The 24,059-nt window shown below is 36.7% G+C and overlaps 1 protein-coding gene and 1 long non-coding RNA gene across 2 annotated transcripts in view; one reads left to right on the top strand and one right to left on the bottom strand.

Moving 5' to 3' along the window:
- LOC102506546 (cadherin-10) overlaps window positions 1–11,614 on the top strand; it is a 160,928-nt gene extending 149,314 nt beyond the window's left edge. Inside the window, exons 10-12 of the mRNA XM_014557540.2 lie at window positions 4,127–4,235; window positions 7,934–8,185; window positions 10,631–11,614. Of these exons, the coding sequence (XP_014413026.2) occupies window positions 4,127–4,235; window positions 7,934–8,185; window positions 10,631–11,121 (852 nt within the window). The 3' untranslated portion in view covers window positions 11,122–11,614. The remainder of the gene's footprint in view (window positions 1–4,126; window positions 4,236–7,933; window positions 8,186–10,630) is intronic.
- The window catches only part of LOC116660607, a 34,504-nt gene extending 10,686 nt beyond the window's left edge, over window positions 1–23,818 (bottom strand). Inside the window, exons 1-3 of the long non-coding RNA XR_004316179.1 lie at window positions 23,739–23,818; window positions 19,660–19,858; window positions 16,201–16,265 (exon numbers count right to left, since the gene is read on the bottom strand). This is a non-coding gene — a long non-coding RNA (uncharacterized LOC116660607). The remainder of the gene's footprint in view (window positions 1–16,200; window positions 16,266–19,659; window positions 19,859–23,738) is intronic.
- Window positions 23,819–24,059: the final 241 nt, after the last annotated feature.

Here is a 24,059-nt window from a genome sequence, read left to right as displayed (position 1 = left end):
GACATCATTTGATGCTCTTTATAAACATCAATGTCATTGTTACATTTTTATGCAAATTACACTGTGGAAGAACTCAACTTCTCCCTTCAGAAGATTCTAATAGGAATTCAATAGCCTGTCTATTGTTTGAAGTGGTAGAATTGCTGCAATGGATTCATTTTTTTTTATTTGAAAATGTTATGGAAATGTTTAATTTGGAATGTTTAAATGACTTAGCTACTTCCGACCTACTTCTTAATGAAACAGTGTGCCCTAAAAATAGTGTTCCAAATAGTCCTCTGCCTGGCAGGCTCAGCATGATATAAGCTGAAGCCTTTTCTCTACAAGATAAATTATCCATTTGGCAACTGCTGCATACATTGCTTCCTCTATGGTTATTCTATTTGATTTTCAAGAGATATATTTTCAGAGCTTTTGAGTCCTTATAAATATTGATTTCCCAATGTATTCAAAATATACAAAATAAGGGATTGTGCTTATTTTCCTTATGCTTTTTTTTTTCTTTTTTTACCTCTATCTGGCTCAGTAATTATATACTTTTTGAACTATTAAAAACAAGCTGGTATACTGAGGGAACATTATAAAATCAAAGATGATTTTAATTTAAAAAGTGGTTAGCCTATTTTGACAAACTTGACAGGAAGAGCATGACTAATAATTTTCTTCTAATTGGCTGTAAGTGTAACAGCCTCCCATAGTCGTTAGTTTTAGTAAGACCAGTTTGTTAGATGTCCTTTTGGTCTCACAGGTTGAAAAAATGTTTGTTTGAACTAAATTGTTGTATACTCAATAATGTAATTCTAGGTTATGACATCCTAGCTGGCAAAAGCCAAGTGGTTATTTAATAAAGCACCCCTTCACTGAGCCTTTCTTGAAATTAATTTAACTGTTGTCTTCCCTCCTTCTAGGGAAGTGGGAGATTTGGGGGGACTTCTGGGTGTGCTTTCGTTATTGATAGAGTAGTACTCCTCTGAATTAAGTTCTCTTTAAGAGTAGCACTTAGAGCAACGTGGAACATAATTCCATTCATTTGGCGTGTGGATGCAATGAGACAGAAGTAAAGTTAATTGCTGCCCCCTCCTCCTTTCTTGTCTATTCCCTGGCCTAAGGATAGACTTTTCCTGGGGAAACATACAACTGATGTGATATTAATAGTCCTTTCTTGTGCCTGAACTAGGCAACTCGACTCCCATCTTTTCCATCTCAGAGAGAGTCAGGGGACCTTGGGAAAGGAGAGAAGAGAGGACTGGCTGTTTCTCTTTTCTTACAATTCCCCTTATACATGCCTTACTCCTTCAATAAAATATGTTTTAATATATATTTTTAATTTCTGTGAGAAGGCAATAGCATTTCAGTCTCACAGGACATCTCCCAGGGAGTCTCCCCAGGGAGAAGTGCAGCTTATGTTTACCCATCGATAGTATCCAAGCTCCAGGCCCTTATTAACCCCCGAGATCTCATTACATGTTTTCCATAGAATGGTGTTTAGTTACTTTCCTAACAACTAAAAAGAGTGCTTTTTACCAGAACAAAGGGAATTTTTTCATCAGCATAAACTACGAGTCTTTTCACTGAAAAAGCTGCAACATTAGAACTTAGTGGCTATTTTTCTAACTAAATATCTTAAACTCCTTTCTTCATCTCGCACTCCCTTATAATACGATCACTGAAACACCTCTCAAGCTGATTTAAGATTATTTTAGAATTGCCTTGTGAAAATACAAACCAATTACATAATTGCTGAGGAGATAAAATATAAATGACTTGTCTGTCTCATTTTCATATGCTCAGAATGAATACTGGACATCACCTGTATTTTTATTTCCCTAATTGTGGAACCTCTTTTATTTGAAGTGAGTCAAAATGAATTTGTTTCCAGTAGAAATAAAATAGTGAGTGCTTATACAGGAAAGAGAGTTTTATCTCCTTTTTGTTGCCAATTTTTCAGTGGAATTGCAACTTTTTATGGTACATATGCCAAAACAAAATGTGATTTTTTAATGTCTGACTGGAAATGGAAAGGAAGGCTATATTGAAAGGTGACTGCTGGATATAGAGAAGTTGGATGCTAAAAGCCAAGTTAAGTTATGTCTCAAAGAAAAAAATCTATCTTGTAAAGGAAGTGCCTCCATCTGCATAAAAAAAGTCTTCTGGTCATAAAAATATGTTGTGATATGATATTGATTTACAGCATGTGATTCTATTTTGTCTGTATTATTAAATGAGTTTTACTTATTCCCATTATAATATTTAATGAAAATATACTAATGAGTCACTGACATATTGCTAGCGTATACAATGCTACCGTCTTTCATTAAAATAGCACATTTTAATTGAGAATTTTTATGTAAACCTTTATAATTTCTTATAGAGATATGTAAAGATGTGGGTCATTTTGTTCTCTGAATTGTGTTATTTTGGTCCATAAAAATGAACTGGAATTGTAATTTGTAATCACAGCTGCAAATGTAAATTTATTAGGAAAATTGTAGTTTTTATTTTAAAAGACCATTAGCTCTACTCTTACATTTCTATCATTTTTATGCATCTGTATGTGAGAGTTAACATATTAATCTTTCCATATAGGAACATAAGAATTTCCATTAGCCTACTGTCTTTCTTGATATGTTGTTTCCTTTATGTCATTTTCCCCTCTTCAACTTATTCCTGTAAGTTGCTATTTGAAAATAAAATCCTTGAGACTGCTCCACAAACAAAAGTCAGTTAAGAAATATTTTTGTAACTGAATAGATACCTCTCCAAGGGTACTGGCTAAAATTATTTTAACATTTTTCTCTTTAATTCCTTCATATATTTACCATCCTTTGGTTTTTTATTGAATGGATATGCCATTAGCCATAAATTCTTGGTTCTATTTAATCTTAAATCAATACTAAAAATTTCATAAAGCAGTTACGCTGTATTTTTAAATATATATTTTAAATGATTTAAAGTTTTGAATCTTTTTTTGCTACTTACTTCTAGACAATCAGCATTTATCTTTGGTCCACTTATATTTCTTGTATCACTTTGAAATAAATGATTAGGGAGTACCTCAATTTTACCACATTTTTATTCTTATAAGACACCTATAGGAAAACTTAATATAGAATAGTTAAAATAATTTCTTATTTTTGAATTATTTTACATTATTTTTCAAGCTTAAAAATCCCTTTTTAAATCAACACCAGTAACAAATATTTCCATCAAGTATCAACACAATATTGAGTTAATGCAGTAAAAATATATTCCTTTCAGTTAGCATAAATTTGACCACTTCTATAGGTATTGATACACATATTTAAAACTTCTGAAGCCTTCCTGAAAATTAAAATATGCAAAAATACATAAAATGTTATTATACATATAAATTAAAGATGAAATTGATAAATATGTAAAAATACATACTTGTTACATATATGAATAATATTAATTATATAATATGTTCAAAGCAGTGATCTGATTATAGAATAAGGTGTTAAATTTTCTACTTTGTTACGAGAAGGCTTCTTATATTCTTACCCTAAAATAAACCCAAGAGTTTACCCTTATAAAATAACCATCCCCATAGTATGTATATGTGGAATTTAAAAATACATAATTTGATTGAAAGTGCAGATGAAGTAAACAGTTAACCTACTGTTAAAGTAGGTAATGTTTGTCTTTCCTTAATAAAGTAACATATATTGTTTATAGAATCTACATTCTTTGATTAGTTTTCACTTTACTTTTGATGAGGAGAAAAGCCTTAATTACAATAATTTTCTAAATTTTCCTACATTAAGTAACTCTTCCAGGTCAATGTTTAAATGAAATAACCTACTCAGTTCAAATGCTATATCTAAATAGAACTGTAAAGAATACAACATTATTATTTATTATTTTAATACAAATAATGGATAATATTTAGGGGAAATAGAGAGAAGCAGATATAAACAGTGGGGGAGACGTTAAAATCAAAGTAATAACAAAAAGATGGAATAACTCAGGTAAAGATACATGCACAAGGAAGAAAATCAATTGCCTTTTAAAAATGTTAGACAAAGTGGATGTTAAAAATTACATATTATAAAGCAGATTATACTCAAGGAAGTTTGATAACTATACATTTTTCTCTCTTCTGCAGCTAATACAGACTATAAGTGCAGTAGACAAAGATGATCCTTTAGGTGGACAGAAATTTTTCTTCAGTTTAGCTGCTGTCAATCCAAACTTCACAGTACAAGACAATGAAGGTAAATTTTAGAACGTGTTCACTGTGATTTAAGGTGACGTTAACCAGAAATTTTCCCCAAGGTAACAACTACCATATACATGATATATTAATTTATAAATGTGTTACAAATTTTTGTTTTCATTAGATTTTTAATGAGATATTACAGTAATTGATAGTGTTTAATCTCTTGAATTTTAAAATCATAAAGTATATGAATGAAGTCTCTATGTGGGTACTAATGAAAAGATTGAGTATTGCAAACATTAGAAAGGCTGGGAATAATCATTTCCTATAACAAAATTGTAGGACACACCTATAGGGAAATGAATGACTCAGTGAGACTCTTGTGTAAACTTCTGTGAGATTTAGCAGCAGCTGATTCACCAAAATAAGAGAAGCATAAGAAAGAGAAGTTGCCACATTAACCTGTGAAAGGGCTGAGTGCAAAGGCCTAACTGCAATGGCAAACACTATTCTCCTGTGTAATAGATGACTTTTATAATATCTCTGTGATCAAAAAAACTAAACATATCTCTTGCATTCTTAAAAAAGGCAGAAACATATTTTTGAGGAAAAATATGAAGATGGCTACTATTTTTTAAAAAATTGAACAGCTTTATTCTTTGGAAAACGTGTGGTAATTATTCTAGTCTAAACAAAAGTATGTAATTAGAGCTTTTTGATAAATTTATGTTAAAACTAATTGTATCATCTAGCTCTTGTTTAAAAGACATACTTGTTTTAGAGCGGCTATAGATATAGTTATTCTTAAAATAAATCTAATAACTACACTGGCATACTTAAAATAACTCCTAACTGTGCATGTATGCTGGCAGAGTCAGGTCCCTGTACCTATCTAGGAGGCTTTCAGAATGTCAGAAAGTAGTTTCAGATAATGGATAGTTTTACACTGAGCAACTATATTTGGTATTGTGGAAACTTTGCACAAATCAGTTGAAGGGACGACATTGGTTGGTAACATCTGTTTACCAAATCTGAGCTTCTGAATTGTTAATAATTTCCATCCCTCTGGACACCTAAAATAATTGTGATTGGAAAAATTAACAGAGTTGGTAGATAAAATACAAAATGCCCAATTACATCTGAATTCAAGAAAAACAACGTCCATCATATGATTTTAATTTGCTGCATCTGGTAACCTAAACATGGAATTTAGATTGGACATTCTCAGTACTGAATTGACAATATTGTACCTCTTTTTAATTGTATTTTCACTTGTTTTATGTTCCTGTTAAACTGAGCCCTGGATTTCAACAAGCCACCTCTCAATTTTAAAAAGTAATAGAGACCCAAAATGGTGTTGTCTTATCACAGCATTTCACAGTTACTGGGGAAGCAACTCAAGGATGATTGTGGGAGCCCATGATTGGGTTAACAAATTGTAACAGATCCCAGCCACTTACCTCCTTAAAAAAGATGTGCTTAGTAACTGCCTTGAGGTTTTAGCAATGACCCAGGCCCCCGGCTATCAATGGCTATCAATGCTGGGTGTGCCTGCTGTTAGTCTTCTATCCCCAAAACAGCCTTGGGCTGGAATGGTAAACAACTTATAGAAAGCTGCAGACTCAGAGGTGAGAAGGCTGGTTAGCCAATGACGGGTAAGACCCTCTGAGGGGGCAACCTGAGACAGGCATAGCCACCTGAGTCCAAGAAAATCTTGTCAAGCAGCTGATTCTCATACATTCTGCCCTGATAAGCTGAAAGGCTCAACACGATTATGATTCACCAGAAAGGGTCTTCTTACCTTGAGCCAAACACCAACAATAAACAAAACCTTTGTACGCATTGTAATCCCACCCTGTCCTTCCCTAAATTCCTGCTTCAACTGTACTCAACAAATATGAGACATTTGAGAGGCTCATGGAGTTGGCTCCCGACTCCCTCTCGCTCTCTGGACTTTTCCCCAGAGTCTTAAGTAATTCATTCCGTCTTGGTGGGACTTCTGCTGGCCAGAACCCACAACTGGTGACAAACCCACAGATGATCATAATTAATTTTTGATAAATAGTGCCATTTTTGATATTAAGAAGAGTTCCTGATCCTATTTAAGTTACTCAAAGCAAGATCTGAAGCCATATGAATATAAACCCGAATGTACATTAAATAGAATACCACTGAAGTGTGATGGAAGTTTGATCTAATCCTGCACAAATTCACTATTTTATGTTATTGGGTGAATTTTAAAAGAAATTCCAATGACAACGTCACCTTAAAGCTGCTCTTCCTGCGTAAACACCCTTGCATTTATCTATAATTTCACCTTAAAATCTTTAAATTCTACATCATTCTTTTCTCTCTTTAATAAATCTCCTGCTTCTGTGATACCACACTTCATATCCCATTAAGTTTCCCTCACTTTTCACTAACTCACAGGTCAAAAATATTATTAGATGATGACTTTCTGACTGTTTAATAAAGTGATCTAAATGAAATGGTTAGTTTAGGGTAAAACTTCTTTTGATTCTTTAATATAGCAAAGCTGTTGCAGGCAAAGTTAAGAATTAGAAACTATTGAAAAAATTTCAAAGTATAAAGCAAGAAGATTCTGAAAATACTCACATATATATAAATGTTCATTTTAGCATAGGTGTGAGAGAGTATTATATCCTAATACTTCTTGGAAGAAAGTAAACATTGCACAATTATCAGGATTACATTTTATTTTTAAAATTTGCTTATGCACATCTTCTATTCTGTTACTTTCCCTAGCTTATGTAGTTACCTGATGTAGTGAGATTTAACTTACTAATAATTTAGGAAATGATTATTTTATGTTCAACCACTATACCTGCAAAAAAATTGTTCCTTTTTTTTCCTTTCTGGCTGTCCTGTTTGATTTAGCAACTGACTAACTCACTCCCTTCCCTACACTGGCATTTTTAATAGCCCTATGGCATTGGCTAAACAAGACTAATATGCACATTGGACAAACAGAGCAGGAAATTATCATCCAAGTGTATATTGATATTATTTTTAAATATTTGCTATATTGAACTAGAAGAAACTTTTTTATTAACCCCACAACCTGCATTTAAGGATACTGGGTGAATTATCAGATAAAGGACATATCAGCAGCAATACAGTGGGCAGTAGGATGCTAGCCTGTATTAAGTCCCTACTTCTTTCTCTGTGTCCGTTAGGCGCTCCACATTAGCTGTCTTCCAACAATACTTTGAATTACACATCGTATTCATTTTAATGAGTGGAAATCAAAGTTCAAAAATATTAAGTAACTTCCTCACTGCTTTTTATGTATTGGGACTCAACCACATTTTTCTTCATGAATATTAGGTTCATGTGGGGTTTGTGTGGGCACACATACATTTGTAAATACAAAACGTTTACTATGATTTTTTTCTTGGTATGTGTAGTATTTCCATTTTCTGAAAACTTCAAAAAACAATATGCTAACATCTCTGTAGTCTTGATAACTGATTCACTCATAAAAATTCACCATTTTGAAAACATCTGAGAATTCATCAAAAACCTAATAAATAAGTAATCGTATATTAGATTCCTCAAACTATCTCATTTATCTTATCTGTATTTGAATTGCCATGTATACAGTTGATACGGAAATTGATATCAGTTTTGTATTTTACATAAACATCTTTTTATTTATGTGTCGAACCCTGGTGATCCGGATGAGACAGGTGCTCTCCTAAGCCCTCTGTAATATATTAAACTTTATTTTAGATAATACTGCCAGAATTTTAACCAGAAAAAATGGATTCAACAGACATGAAATAAGTACCTATCTCCTGCCGGTGGTGATATCAGACAACGATTACCCGATTCAGAGCAGCACAGGCACGCTGACCATCAGAGTGTGCGCCTGCGACAGCCAGGGCAACATGCAGTCCTGCAGCGCCGAAGCCCTGCTCCTTCCCGCCGGCCTCAGCACGGGGGCCCTCATCGCCATTCTGCTCTGCATCATTATTCTGCTGGGTAAGAAACTTTAGAGGAAATGGGACTATTTCCTAGATGGCTTCTCCACGTTCGTAAGGAAACGTTGCTGTGAAAATACTTCCCCCAAATCTAACCCCAAATTTAAGACAGAGATAAATTAACTGTGGAATGTTGTTTATAATGACATATTTTACCTGATCAGATACTTGTTACCTTCCTTTTATAAATAATGAAACTCAGACGTTAGAGATGTTTAAAACATTTCCCAAAGTTACACAGTTTTGAGGTGCTAAGCCAAGGCAAGGCACCTTGCTGTTAATCACTGTATGTAGTTTTTCAATAAATCTAAAGTTTATTTTCACTTTTTTTCATATTAAAGCTGGATGGACTCACTATCTTAACTCTTCACTGAAATAAGGTTAAAATAACCCTTTACTTGGTTCGCTCGTCCCTAAAACAACAATACTTGATTTTATAACCCAGAGTAAATTGCTTTTCAACTGCTTTTAAGTTAAAAATCAGATAAGGTTTATTCTCTAGTTGTGTTATCTTAAAACTATTGTGAGTATTCCTGTGACCCTAATCAAAAAACACTGTATGTGACATTTCAAGAAGCAGTGAAATGAACTAGGATTTTGAAGCCAATCTTAGTAAATTGCACTGTCCTCATTATCAGAACCTTCTTTACTGGGTAAGATCATTTGGTTGATAATAAATAATCTGAGGTTTAAAATATTTATGTCACAAGTTTCTTTGTCTGCACATATACATGAATTTAGCCAAAATAAAAGGTCACATTTTCTCAAAAACTTAAGAATAAACATTTTCTTTCTCTTGGTAAGGGCTTATTTATTTTTTAATCACTTTGAAGGTCAAGAACACTTATCAATGGATGAAAACGTTCTTTTTTATCCCACTAAAAAAAAGTCCCTGGTTTGCCTTCTCACACAAGCTTGAGGATAAGTCTTACAGTTCTAAGTTAATAAAAAAGAAAACATAATTTAATACCACCTTACAAAATAATTCAATTGCCTTAATTCAGGCCGCTATAACAGAATACCATAGGATGGTAACTTAAACCACAGAAATTTATTTCTCATAGTCTGGAGACAGGCAAGTCCAAGAGCAAAGCACAGGCAAATTTCGTGTTTGGTGAGGGCATGCTTCCTAGTTCGCACACGGCAGTCTTCTCTGGTATCTTCATGTGGCAGAGAACAAGCATCTCTCTCCTGTCTCCTTTTATAAGTGCACTAATCCCATTCATGAGGTTTCCACCCCCAGTAACCTAACTACTTCCCAAAGACTGCACCTCTGTATTCTCTCATACTGGGAATTTACCTAGGCTGTGACATACGAATTTTCAGGGGATGCATTTAGTCCATACCAGTAAAAAATCCTTTATCTTTTAAATGCCTGTTCTAATGAGACTAAATAAATTTAGATATTTCTTCATACATATACCTAGTAAGATGTTTTCCCTTCCTTTCTTTATCTAATTGAATTCAAATGTTTCTCCAAATCATCATTTTTAAAGGATCATGACCAAAATGTTAGGGGATAGTGAATGAGACTAGGAAACTAATAGAACCAGGAGGAATTTGATTTTAACTTTCTCCTGCCTTTTATGCTATTTTCATTATTATGATTATTAAAGTAATTTTATTATTATTATTGATACCTTCTCATGGAAGTAGGGAAATGTCCTGTCTGAGTGGTGTACATTTCTACTTGTGGGTCTACACCTGTAAAGATACACCTAGCTGAAATTCATACATGGTTTTTGTAGTTAATTCAATGTAGTAATTTGAATTCACTCTTGGATCACTCACGTGATTTAGCAATTTTTTTTTTTTTTTTTTGCCTCATGAATGATATATATTTCCATGGAAAATCTCATAAATTTCTAAACCTTAATGTCTAAATAATGTGGTCTTTTTTTCTCTCAGTAATTAAGGCCTTCCAGTAACTTCATAAGTTAAAAGAAAAATCTATGCAGCTCTATCAGCAAAGCTATTTAACAGAAACAAATACTCTATATCTTGGGAAGAAAGCTGCCTTTTTAATATTGCACAAGAATGTAAAAATTTGGGCATATTTTTGCCCTTCTTGTTTCATTTGAAGCTGAATTCAGTTTGAGTCTATTTGTTATATATCTTATGTCACTATTTAATGCAAAGTATAATGTCTGTACAATCAGGAAATATCTTTAAACAGTTCTTTAAAAAAAATAGGTAAGTCACTGTATTTGAAAAAACTTTCACACTGCTTTAAAAATAAATGAGAATCAGTGTTCTTAAACTCTACCCATCTTCTCTCACCCCCTGCCAAAACAAAAAAGAAATCGATGGAAGTCCAAAATTAATCCTAAATTCCAACTTGTTCCAGAAAACCTAAAAAACTTAAACCCCTTTAGAGTACTTCCACTTGTTATTTATGTGGTGTTTTTAGATGGCCCTCTAATGAATCTTTTTTTCTTTTTTCAAGTTATAGTAGTACTGTTCGCAGCTCTGAAAAGACAGCGGAAAAAAGAGCCTCTGATCTTGTCGAAAGAGGATATCAGAGACAACATCGTGAGCTATAACGATGAAGGTGGTGGCGAGGAGGATACCCAAGCCTTTGATATCGGCACCCTGAGGAATCCTGCCGCTATCGAGGAAAAAAAGCTGCGGCGAGACATCATTCCGGAGACTTTATTCATACCGCGGAGGACGCCTACAGCGCCGGATAACACGGATGTCCGGGATTTCATTAACGAGAGGCTGAAAGAGCACGACCTGGATCCCACCGCGCCTCCCTACGACTCTCTCGCAACGTACGCCTACGAAGGAAACGACTCCATCGCGGAATCCCTGAGTTCTTTGGAATCAGGCACCACTGATGGAGACCAAAACTACGATTACCTCCGAGAATGGGGCCCTCGGTTTAATAAGCTGGCGGAAATGTATGGTGGCGGGGAAAGTGACAAAGACTCTTAACCTGGGATGTATGCTCAGCTCAAACAAGAGGAATTAACTTCACCGACACCGTCTCCGCTTCACGAGATTTGATATTCAGGAGAATTTTCCTGCCACTCAGCACAATTTTGTTTCCCCATTTACGTTTTAATTTGTTCATTAATTACATTAATTCTTTCCTGTAGAATGTCTCATGGAATATATATGACATTTTATTTAATCACTTCCAAGAGCCAAAGCTATGGAAATTCAGTGTTGTCCATCTTAGGAAATAAAAGATAATTTCAGAAACATGAACAGGATAGTTCTCCCTTAAGCAGCCTCACAAACAAGCCGCTTCTGTTAGATACACGTCCTGCCCTTGCAAATGAAGCTTTTCAAAAGGTGAAGAAAAATTTTAAAGTATATCCTGTTCTATACATTAAATTAAACAAAAAATGTACATGTGGTGTTAGTAGGTGTGATATGCAACCTGGTATACAAACGTTTGTGCAATTTCATTTCATCAAATTCTATCTGCTAATGTTTTATATTTATATTTTTGTATTTATTTTTAAAAAAATAAACCAGTTTTTACAACTACCTTGTCTCTAGCTTCTTTTTTTCCCTAGGAAGAAAAAGTTTCTCCGTGGACCAAACATCTTGGTACGAAATTACACTGAATGCAGGTAAGAAAACAAAGTTATCACAATTACTATAAAGAGCTCTAACCAAATTAGAATGATTTAGGGAAGAATTATTTTTCCAGTGAGTCCTGCTATGCTGTGATATGTGAAAAACTCTTCACATTAAAAGTGATAGTCATTTACAGATCGCCTAAAAATTTACCATATAAGCGAATTTAAAACATGGCCATCCTTATGCTGAATATCCCAAAATCCCAGCAATGCAGTAATTTTGTTTTGCTCTTATTGACTAAAATAATATCTGAAAGAATAAAACGTTTTCTTATTTTTGTATGATATTTGTGCTATTCAGGTTTATGGGCAATAATATTTCAGACAGATTTCATACTGAAATAATCTTTTAATGGAAAATATGCTTACCTCCCATGGTGACTTTGAAATGCCTAGTAATGACAGTAATAATGCTGAATATTCCATTAAGATACAGCATTGTGATTATGTAAAGTTTCCAAAAATGCATTGCATATTATATGTTTGTAACAAAGTCTGTTTTTCTGTCAATGAATGATTCAATAGAATGGAAAAAAAAAAAAAAGAGTATTGGTGGTTAATTATCTGAAGTTCCTGAGATTGAGGGAGGCCAACTGCCACTAACTGATGCCTCTTTTCTCAAGATCCAAACATGATTTATTCATAAATGGAGCACTTTGTTGGGCCTACACTAGGAAGTCACATCCCCTGCTGAATATATCGTCAACAATACCAAAGATTGTGTGCTTTTCAATTAGCAAAAATGGTATGCTTTTGGAGTGAGTCAAAGGGCAATATTGACATATCCTTAATGCAGAATTAATTTTTTCAATCTTCTTGCATGATATTTTTACCCCCAGCTCCCAGGCTGAAAAGACACACATCCCTCTGACCACAGACATTTTAGTTTGCATGGTATTCTAATCATGAAAGAAAAACAACCTTGTGTGGTCTAATTAAAATTACAGTCACATTACAAGGCTAAGTGACACATCAGACCATAGTAAATCTAACTTGGTCAACTTCCTGTATTCCAAGAATGGATTCATGCTCCCAAAAAGTTGACTGTCAAAAGGACAAAATTTAAGGAGAAAAAAAAGTTTGATCATATATGCTGAATAAAGAACAAGAAAATCCTCAATATCCTAGAAGGTTTATTCATGCAAATAAAAAGAGCAAAAAATGGAAAAGATAAAAGAAGGTATATCTTATCAGCATTTCATGTTAGTTATGATTCAAACTATAGGATTCATTTGACTGAAAATTAGTTTTACAATGTCCAGCATTAGTTATTTTTATTAATATTAGATGTCAGTAATTAGAATTCTTACTTGAATATTTTTAATTATCCTCATTCAGATAATTTCAAACTGACATTAACTTGCTCTGTCATTTATTTTATTTGCCATCCAACTTTTATATATTTAAAGGATCTGTGGGCCCTAACATCATTCAAACCAGGTTTCCAAAAATTCCCTTTAAGGAGATTGATTGGCAGACTTCTTTGGCAACAAAAACGATATTATACGGAAATCATTTTTCAGAGTACTGAAACAGTCCTTGGAAAGAGATATCCTAATATTGTTTGATAATGAAAGTAATATATAATTAATTCCTTGGAGACTCTGAAATTAAAAATTACACAGATAAAGACCTGCTCAGACGGTGAGTTTCCCTTACATTATGCTCTTGCAAAGGAATGCCCAATATATATTTTATGTCCACAGTTTCTTTTCTGGGTCAAGTGGGGAAATGACTCTCATTACCATGTTGATTTTATCAGACAAATGTTGATTTTATCAGATAGTTTATATATCCATGTATTCGTTCATTCATCAGATATTTTGAGCAACTATTATAAAAATCAAAAGATATTCTAGATCCTACACATGTCATAATAAATCACATATAACTTTATATGTGTATGTAATGCCTCTCTTAGTGAAAGTGAAAAAAAATGACAAAATAGTTATCAAAACACTCAGAATTTACAAGAAAATTCCTAACTTTTACTAACTTTTTTTAAGCACAGTGGAAAGAAATTATTCTGTCATCTTTTTCATGTTCTAAATATTCAGATAAGTGAAATAAAATTGTAAATGTTTGGTCATTAGAAATGATGATTAAGTTAATTCTCATTGCTCTATTTTCAACAAAATATCAAAGAAAGTTTATGTAATGAAAATTCACGCTCTTAGTGTGTTTCTGTATGTATGTAAAGCAGATATTGTCACAGAACTGCAAGAGTTCCAGACATTTTTTGGTATAATTAGACATTTAAGCTGTGAGTAGTTAGATGTGTAGAGTATTCTAAAATAAGGAAATTTAGGGTTTAGAATTGAGAATTAGCGATATCTATATATTTGGATTCATTTATCAACACATCTACCTAAATATCTATATATAATGTCTTCACTATGCCTTCACAAGCAAAACTCCTCTGCTACCCACCCCCCACCCCTGCCAAGGCCCCTCCCTTCCCCTCCACACAGCCACTCACCCTGGCACTGGCTGATCCTGCAGGGAGGCCCCTCACCCTGTGGACTTGAGACTGGGAGGGCACCCCTAGGGGGTGTTGTAAGACCAGGAGAGCTGCAGCTGCTGGTGGCAGTGAAGGGAGCCTCCCTGGCTCCCATGCTGCCCCTCCACATCTGCTAAGAGTACTCCCCGTTCCCGACGTTGAAATAAAGTTGACCGATGGTGTCCTGTGCCTGGCTGGGCAGCTGGACGTGCCCATTACTTTGAAAGAGTGCAGTATTGGTCCAGGGAGAGGAGCTCAGGGCTCCGGCTTGGACACCGTGTAGGTTGTAAATAGTTCAGTCGTTTATTTCGCTGAGCGCTCAGGAGAGAGCCGAGGCTTTGCTTACTTACTCCAGCGACACGCTCAAGCCCAAGACTCTGGACCAGACATTTTCTTGCAAATCCCCTTCTAAGAAGTTGGTTCCATTTCATCTTTAAAACATATGCAGAATCCCACCACTTCTCAGCATTTCCATTGTTGAGCCCAAACCGCCGACACCTGTTTTTTGGGTTATTAAACGCAGTTCACTTAGGCTCCCTGGCCTCCCTCCTGTCTCCTTGCCCCACTTACACTCTACCGTCAGCACTGAGATCAAAGAAATTCTTTCAGCATGAATTTCGCTTTTGATTGTTCCGTGGTTCTAAACTCTACTCCTTCTTCATTTTACTCGAGAGCAGTAGGCAAACTCCTTACAATGTCCTCAAGGCCTCTCCAGACCCCTTTGATCTCTTATTTATTTACTTTGCTCCAGCCTTTCACCCTTTGCTCTCCACCCCACCTCTAACGTCGTGTGTTTACACTGACCGTTCCTTCTGTCTCTAGCTGTGTCCTTACTTCCTTTGAGTTCTTTATCAGAGGCTATTTTTTAAATTGAGGTCCACTCTGTCCATCTTACTTAGATTTAACAGTATTTCCCTAGACTGACCCGTTGCTCTTACACTGAAGTTGTTTTCTTCTTAACACGACCACAATTTTAACATGTTACATGACTTCTTTGTTTACTATGATTATTTTCTGTCTCCCTCAAATAGAATGTAAAATTCATGAGAGCATGGATTTTATATTTTGTTTTTCGTGATGCTGGAGACACAGAAGAGATAAACACCTGTTGGAAGAATTCGTAAATATTGTACTACTTGATTTATCACACATGATACTTAATTTTAAATATAGATGTATACATACTATGCATATGCTATTTCTGCCTCCTCCTTTATTTAGATAGTGAACTATTCAAAGTAACAGGAAAAAAAAAAAACAAAGTAATAGGAGGAATCTTAGTGATTTCTTTATTCATTTATCAGGAACCTTTTTTTTTTCCAGACTGATATAGTGCTTGGATATTGTTTTAAGGATAAATGTTAATTAGCCAATAATTATTTTGGCTGATTGCTTTAGGAAATTAGAGATACATCTTGAAGGACACACAAATCTGAGGAAGTCCCATTTTACATGAAGTTATGTGATAAATGTGTTTGAGATATTTACAAAGTGCCGAGAATTATGATAATGGTAATTGACATAAAATAAATGCTAGAGGCAGAGAGAGACTGGCTTTTCAGGATCTGTTCTGGTGTGGTTGAGGTCTGGGTCACGACTTTCAGAAGCTTAGTATTGTGAAAAGGCCAAATAAAGGGACAGTTGATCAGGGAAAATTTTGAGAAAGAGTGTGATGGAAGGGAACAAAAGACGGGAGCCCCAAGGAAAACTCTCCTGCTTCCTGGCTAAAAGGCACTGGGATTCAGTGTTTGAATTTATTTGTTTCTTGTATTTTTTTTCTTATTTGTTCCCTGTAAGTTGTGATTACTAGGTAGAAAGAGTTAGATTTGTATTTTCTTGATTACTTTTAAAAAATCCCACTTGTTGAAATTGACAAAATATACCAAGTTATTGATATGCAAAGAGAGTAGCCTGCAAACTTACCTAGGCATGGACTTTAGAGACAACCCTGAATCAGGAACCGACAGCAAACCACAGGAATTGGATTCCTTTGAGAAGATGGATGTGAATGAACAAAGATGCTTGGAGCCAGAGGTACATTGATGGTCAAAAGTTAAAAAACAAATATATATGCTCAAAAAAAGTCAATAAAACTCTATCTATCTATCTATGTATCTATCTATGTATCTATGTATCTATCTATCTATCTATCTATCTATCTATCTATCTAGTTATATAATTCATTTTCATCCACTCAAACATTTATTATACATATTACACTTTAAATCCAGTTTCCCTGATAATCTCATTATTTCTGTAAGGCTACACAGTATTTACTTCCATGCTGAACTAGCTACTTTATTTCCAGACGTGGAAACCAGCTAAGGAAAAAAAGAGGAGGAAAGGCTCTTCTCACAACTCTAATTAGCAAGAGCAAAAACAAACAAAAAAGACAAAGAAAGTTACTTTATTTAATCTTACTTTCTACCATTATTATAAATGGGATGATTTTAGGGTATGCATAAATTAGTAGCACAATGGATATTCTTTATTCAATTCAAGGATTTATATAGGAAAGAATTAGCGATCAATGAGAGCATAACGGAAAACTGGTAGACAGTATGCGAAAGCTCTTTTCCAGCTGTGGAATTATCCTGAATTTGGAACATGACATTTACAACTCCACAGGAAGGATGGCACAGCAACTTCTTTCCAAAATTTATCTGAACAAACCTCCTACACATTGTGAAATATTTAGAAGCATTCCTAAGACTCTTGCCATAATCTTTGTCTCTTTCCTTTTACAATCAAGAGGATTTTAAATGAGTTTTTAATCAATATGTAAAATCTATGCTGTTGTGTAACAGTTTACATTTATTTCCATTATCCTTACTATTAACATAGCTTAAAATAAATCTTTCTTAAATGATTTTGTCAGTGTCAGTGAATCTGTGTGAAAAACAGCCAAAGGGTGATTGATTCTACTTCCAATATATTCTACCTTTCTTTTAGAAGCGCAGAACATTAGCATTACAAAGTTATTTGTTTGAAATTATTATTTATCTTTTTCCATTGTTATTGAGATATAATTGATATATATCAATTAGATATAATTGATGTATAAGTTTAAGGTGTACAACATGATGATTTGATATATGTATTCATCTTAACTATATAACTTTGATATTCATTTCTTCAAAGAGTTAAACTTTATTATGGGTAGAATTTGACTCTACCTTTGTGATAACTCTGAGCAGAGGAAATATTCATTCAAAAAGGTGTAGGTACTTCAGTAGCACCAAAATGAAACATTCTATTGGCAGATCTATACAATTAAAATGAAAGCAACTCCATAATTTTTAGGTTGCGTTTGGTTAAACACTTAAATCTGGTAAAATGCTAGTTCCAAGAAATGCATTGGACACCTAAGTAGGTATTACATAAATACCTGTTGAGTGATTGATTAATCTTGGCATTCTAATACTTTGTTTTCTAATTTTGGCACTGCGGAAAATGTCAGGTTCCATGCCTTCCCTACCCTCAACCAAAAAGGCAACATGTTTCATTCATATTTGAAAAAGCATATTCTAGAAATGTCACAGTAACCTTTTAAGATGACAGTCTCTGCCTAGGAATTCTTGACAGCAGCTATGCACAGTTATGCCAGCTATATACTGAAACTTTCTTACATCGTCTTCCCAAAAGTGATAGCCTGAGCGGACAGGATTTAGATGATTGGATGGAAGGAACACAAACTCAACGCACACTTTTATAAACTTCATTTTTGAGATGGGAATAGAAAAAGTAAAATTCAATTTCTGGTTTATTTACTGTCAAAAGTAAGTAATTCAAGTTATTTAAAGATAATTATAATATGTTTCAATTTCCCTATCTGCAAAGCTAATACCTCAATGCACTGTTAATATAGAAAACTGAACACAATTAATGTTGTACCTTGATACTTTCATTAGTATACATTTTTCAATTTTGTTGAAAAGTAAGAAAAGTAAAGATGAACACCAAAGTTATTTTCCAAATCACTTAAAATATAATGATGCATCTTTTAAGTGGTAAACATAAGTACCTAAAATGTAAGTCTGATTGTTATGTCCTTTTCACTAATGAGAATATACAGGTGAGGATTAAGTAAAATTGCTCAAGGTTCTACTCTTTTTATGCAATGGGGCTGGGAAATGCAAGTGGCAAGTGGCTAAGCTCTTAACCCAAGCCTACTAGTGGTAAGGATAAAACAATAAATCGTTATATCTCAGGGTAGTCACGATAGTGAGATTTCTATGAACTGTGTCATTTATAGAGAATGAACTTTTTAATTTAAAATTATCTAATTTAATTTAAAAATATGTAGTTGTGTTTGAAACACACATTTGGCCTTAGCTTCACGGCTGATACAATCCTGATCTCTCAGTTTGTCCCCTGAGCTTTCCAACATAAGAAGGTCGTGCTGTCTACTCCACCCTTGATCACATCACAAGTGTGTGAAAGACGGGGAGACGTCTAGAAAATCAGAATGGTAAAGGGATAAAGGGAGCACTGATCCTGTGAGTGGATGTGAATGATGTCTCTCCAGCATCAGAGGAGTGGGAGTTCCCTGTGTGTGCTAGCGAGGGAGTCCTTGGAGAAGGCTGGTCATAGTGTACGTGTTGTGGGGGCGGGGGGTTGGAGATCTAAGGGCCAGGAATTAAGTAGTGTTAGAGCTTAGGGTAACATATCTGTCCATTTGGGGAACCACTTACTGTTTAAAAGCTTGAGGAGGGTATCTTAGAGTAAACCACTGTGCTTCTCTGTAAGTCTGGGCACTTGGGACCTGTAAGCTAGGTGGAAATTCCACAAGATTCCATGTTCTATAGCCCGTGGCTGAACAGCTTGGGAGGTATCTACAATACCTGGTGGGTCCTGCCAACTAAAAACTGTCACTTGCCACCTGCCTCTCCAAGGATTGGATACATGGGCACTTGCCATCTACCTCTGCTTGGATTAAATCACGAGCCGCTGCAGCCGCTGAGCTCCAACATGCGCGGCAAGGAGTTCAGGGTGGAGAGCAGGAATGAAGTGCTCTGTGCTCTGGGAACACTGGCAGAGCAGGGGTTCTTCAGAGAGTTAGATATTTTCAGGAGAAGATTTTATAAGCCCAAATTCTTGTTTCTCCTCGTATCTGGAAAAGTACTAAATTCATTAACGGTGACATCTGCTCCTCATGACTAGCAGCAGCCTCCTCCTAAATGTGTGCTTGACTGCACGTGCCCGCTTCACTGAAATCATATATAATACTGAGTCCCCCCACTTTGGAGCAGTTCCTCAGAGCTCTCTGAGGTGCTGTCTCCTGGGCTATAGTCCTCATTTTATCCTAAGTGAAACTTAACCCACGACTCTCATGTTGTGTGATTTTATTTATATCGACAGCCCAAAGGGATGAGCACACACCTGGTAAAGAAGCAGGCTGCAGGGTGGATGTAGCATTTCTGGAGGAAGCAGCCAGCAGGAGCCCCCTGCCAGTATCACTGATGGTGATCACACAGCTACCATCTCCAGTAGAGAGCAGCAGTGGTCCAAGAAAATCAGTGTGCCTTCCTGAATAGGGTCTGTCACCCAGGTTGTCCCGACGTGGGAGCCTTCTAGAATTCTATTTGGGAACAAAGAGAGTACTTATTTACCACCACTTTGGCTAGAACTGTGGCAAGGGGGAATTCACACCTGTCTGCTCCGTCCGTGAGCACTGTCACTCCCCCGTGGCTGGGGGTGACATGGGCCCACTGTGCTAGTGCGCGTGGTGTCCCTGCTGTGTCCCTGCTGTGTCCCGGCTATGTCTGGTACTCCAGGAGGTGGCCCATGTGGGGCCTTGGAGCAGGCATGGAGACTGGACAAGGAGTCTGCCGTGTGATTATAATGTGCTCCTGGTGTTTGTTGCCGTGTGTGCACAGAGACACACGTGACCACGATCAGCCTAGGTGAGCTGGCTCTCTCTCTCCAAATGGAAATGCGCCACAGAGACTTTCCCTGAATCATGAAATTATCCTTTTCCTTTTGTCCAGACCAGATAGCAAGCCCATTTACTGCCTGGTGTCAGGAAAAAAACATATGTCCTTGGGAGTCCCACCTTTAAGACTCTTGTAGAGCCACAGGCACTGCCACCACTCTGCCTGCTGAGCCAGCCAGGAGAGCCCTCCCCAGCTAGGGACACGCCGCTAGCAGGAAGAAATGCTCAGCCTCCCCTGGGCTGCACTGCACACCGGGCTGGCGCTGCTGTCTGGGAGGAACACCAATGCCCTTTGCACGTCAGACAGTGGGTCCCAAGGGGGCCCAGTGGAGGAGCCACCAGTGGGGGTGCCAGTAGCCGTACCTCGGTGTCAGTGGGCAATAGGCTGAGCACGCAGGCAGGGGGGCCTCATTTTCCTATAATCTGCAAAGGCCCTTGACTTCAGTTTAGTCCTTCCCTGCAGGTACCCCACTGCCTTTTAACAGTGAGGCCTCAGTGGCCATGCAAGACTCTGCTGGATTGAATCCCTTCTCAAGGCAGGACAGGGAATCATGTGGGAGGCAATCCGGGCTGTGAGCCCTATGATGCCTCTGTCTCTAAAGGGGCCCAGTAGGCGTCAAACATTTGACGTTGAGTGTCATGTCCCAGGCTGCTGTCTGGGGCAGGCGTTTGGTCCAGAACCCCACGCTCAGAACCCCAAGTAAAGCCGTGCTTAGTCTAGCGACTCCACGAGGTGTTGCAGTGACTCAGCTGGGAAGTCTGAGCTCAGAGGGACTAATGGCAGGACCCACTGTCTGGTTTGCTGGGCCAGTGGCAAGGCATCCTGCTGAGGTTCACCCCAGTGGAAAGAAGCCAATTTGCATATAAAGCACACATAGGCTTAAGGATAAGTGTGGACTATGTTGTTTCCAAAAGGTGAAGCTACCTGCTGTGTGCTGGGCCTGCCTTAACACGAGGCTTGGTTGTGAACTGATGTTTTACAGCAAGAGGAATTTTGAAGCCCTTGGCCAACCTCAGCAGCTCATCCTTGGCTCATATGTGGGGCCATCGTCTGTCTTCTCTGCTGTAAATATTGTGTTACTAGGAGTAAATCTTCCTGGGATGCATCCTCAGAGAACCACCACAGTAGAATATTATCCGTTTAATGCCAAAGGTGGCAGTGGTTAGTTCAAGTGAATTTAGATCTTGCTACGTGGGTTACAAGCTATTCAGATAACCCATGGGCAGCTGGTTAAGTTATACTGGATGCCCTTGAAACCGCAAGCAAATTGAAGTTGTGAGCCTTCAGTCATCGTGACAAAGTGAAATATTTTGGCCAGACCTAGGGCAGCAGAGCCCAGGCCCGGGGCTTTTGGGGTGTCATTTATTATCTCCATAATATTGGGAATGGGAGCCTTAATGGCGGAAAACATGATGCATCGCAATTTCCCATGATATTCATGGGATTGGGAGATGATATGGGACAGCAGCAAGGTATGCAGCGATAGAGGGATCTGGGTCCAAGCCACATCTGCCTTTGCCATGGGCCATGACTTTCCCAGTGACGGTGTCCCAACCACACAGTTTAGAACTCAGTGTGCTGGTGCTGCCTGAAAACACAGCAGCCAGGGGAGGAGAGCCTCCCTCTCCTTCTTCTGAGTCATTGCCTGGCTCCTTTGTACAGTAGCCCACACTCCTTTGTACAGTAGCCCGAAAGTGGGGGTGGTCACTTTCCTGTCCTGGCCATTAACTAATGCAGCTGAACCTTCTGAAATCTTAGCCAGTTCCCCTAAGAGTCAGTAGCTGGGCTCTTGCTTATAACTGGGAAACACACTAAAAGCCTAATGCCTGCTGGAGGGCTTTGCCCACTTCCTATCAGTATTTCTAGGTGGAAAACACATCCAAAGCAACTCACACCAGCCCCAATTATTAATGCTCTGAGGTTCAGGTGGATTCTGGCCGCTTTTTTCAGAGCCTGAGTTTTGGAATGGGAAGCCAAGGTAAAACTCAGCAGAGTGAGCACAATGCACTGAGAAACAGCACAACTTTCAAAGGCCAGTAAGTGGCAGTGGTGGTGGACCTTTTCTGGATAAATGCATCACATGCCTCTGACTTGCTCTTCTGCTGCTATCACTCATTGTTAAGAACCTTAATGATTACATTGGGCCCCTCTAGAAAATCTAGGATAACCTCTTATTTTTAAGATCAGCTGATTCGCAACCTCAATCCATCTGCATCTTAACTCCCTTTTGTCTTGTAAGGAAGCATATGCATAGTTCTCAGGATTAGGATGTTTTACCTTTAGGGGGCCACTATTCTTTCTACACAGGTTTCACGTTCAAAAGCATCCACTTCTGTCAGTTTAGTGAAGTTTATACTATTCAAGTGAGACCTTGTCAATGTTTGATGTAATAGTTGAAGGTGAGGAGTTAGATAATTCTACTTCATTTCTGTAGGATACTAATCCTCCACTCTTATTTCTTTTGCCCCTTCTTGATTATCTTCTCCAGAGAAGCATTTCTTCATGTCTCTCACTTCTGGTCCTGTTCCCTTTCAAACTACGTTCTTGCGGCTGGTATTGTGAACTACCAAATCCCAGCTGTGTGTTCAGTATTTTGGCTTTTAGTCCTGGAATTTATCTAACTAAAGATAATTTAATTTATGATTTATTGAAGTTCCTCTTTCCCTTTTGCTTTTTTAAGAAGTCTCTTAAATTTCCCCTTCCCACATAATGACCTTTGCTCTCTGTACCAGCAGGCTGGCAGCGGAGTGGGAGCACTATGAAAAGTTAGTGTTTGTATCTGTACTTGGATGTAATGCAATTTTTATGGTATGCCCTGTTTCTTAGTAATGCTAAGGTGTGGAGCGTGTGTGCCTGTGTGTGTGTGTGTGTGTGTGTATTTCTCCACCCATTGGCCTTATGCTTTTGGGGGGAGAATACATGGAGAAAATCAGATTCAAGCAAATATTGTTATCTTTTAGAATCAAAGTTCTCCTGTGTGTTAGTCTTTACAACTAAAGAGCTAACATTCTTTCTGATTAATTCTTCATTTAAAACTATAATATATGAGTAAAGGTAAATTTTAACAGGGTTTTTTAATGTTTTCCAAGTAACAGATCCTTCTATGCTGTCATCTTTCATTTCTGTAACTATTAAATTAGCAAGAATATGTTTCTTTAGAACTAAATAAAATTGCTATTACTGGAATGTCTCAGAAACAGCAAAAAGGCAAAACAAAATATGTCATATGCAAATTCACATTTTCATATATTAATCAAAAGAGCATTCAGAGACATGAAACAATTATTCCCCGTCTCAGTTTCTAGTCCCAATTTATCTTTGAATAAGAGGGCTTTGCACGAGATGATCTCTTTTTCAATAATTGTAGTTTTATACCTAACATCTTTGATTGCTTTCTATTATTAAAATTGCGTTTTATTCCTGCTTCATGTTTTCAATATGTTCTTTTTCCTTTCCCTTTCCAGTATCACACACACACACACACACACACATATTAGTTCTGATTCTCTTTAACTGATGGCTTACCTTCCACGTGGGCTTTCGCTGTGATTGTCTTCCTCATATGTCAGGTGCTCCTTTTTAACGCTCATGGATTTTTGTTTTGCTTTCCCTAATAATATCTAACTGGAGCCAGAGGAGGGGTAAAAGTCTAAACCCTGTCTTGTGCTTTTTTAGTTAAAAATTATAGCATATTATTTCAAACTTGTTTTATTACACATTACCATGGAAATATATTTTTCATAGTGCATTTTAATAAAGTGGAATATACTTGTATTTAGTAAAAATGTTTATTGAATGCCCATTAAATATCAGGTATTGCTGTAATCTGACTATAGGTGTCAGGGT

Source organism: Camelus ferus, chromosome 3 (assembly GCF_009834535.1).
Source record: "Camelus ferus isolate YT-003-E chromosome 3, BCGSAC_Cfer_1.0, whole genome shotgun sequence".
Classification (NCBI taxonomy): Eukaryota; Metazoa; Chordata; class Mammalia; order Artiodactyla; family Camelidae; genus Camelus; species Camelus ferus.
The sequence above is the reverse complement of the archived record's forward strand: the minus strand, read 5'-3'. Positions and strand labels throughout refer to the sequence as shown.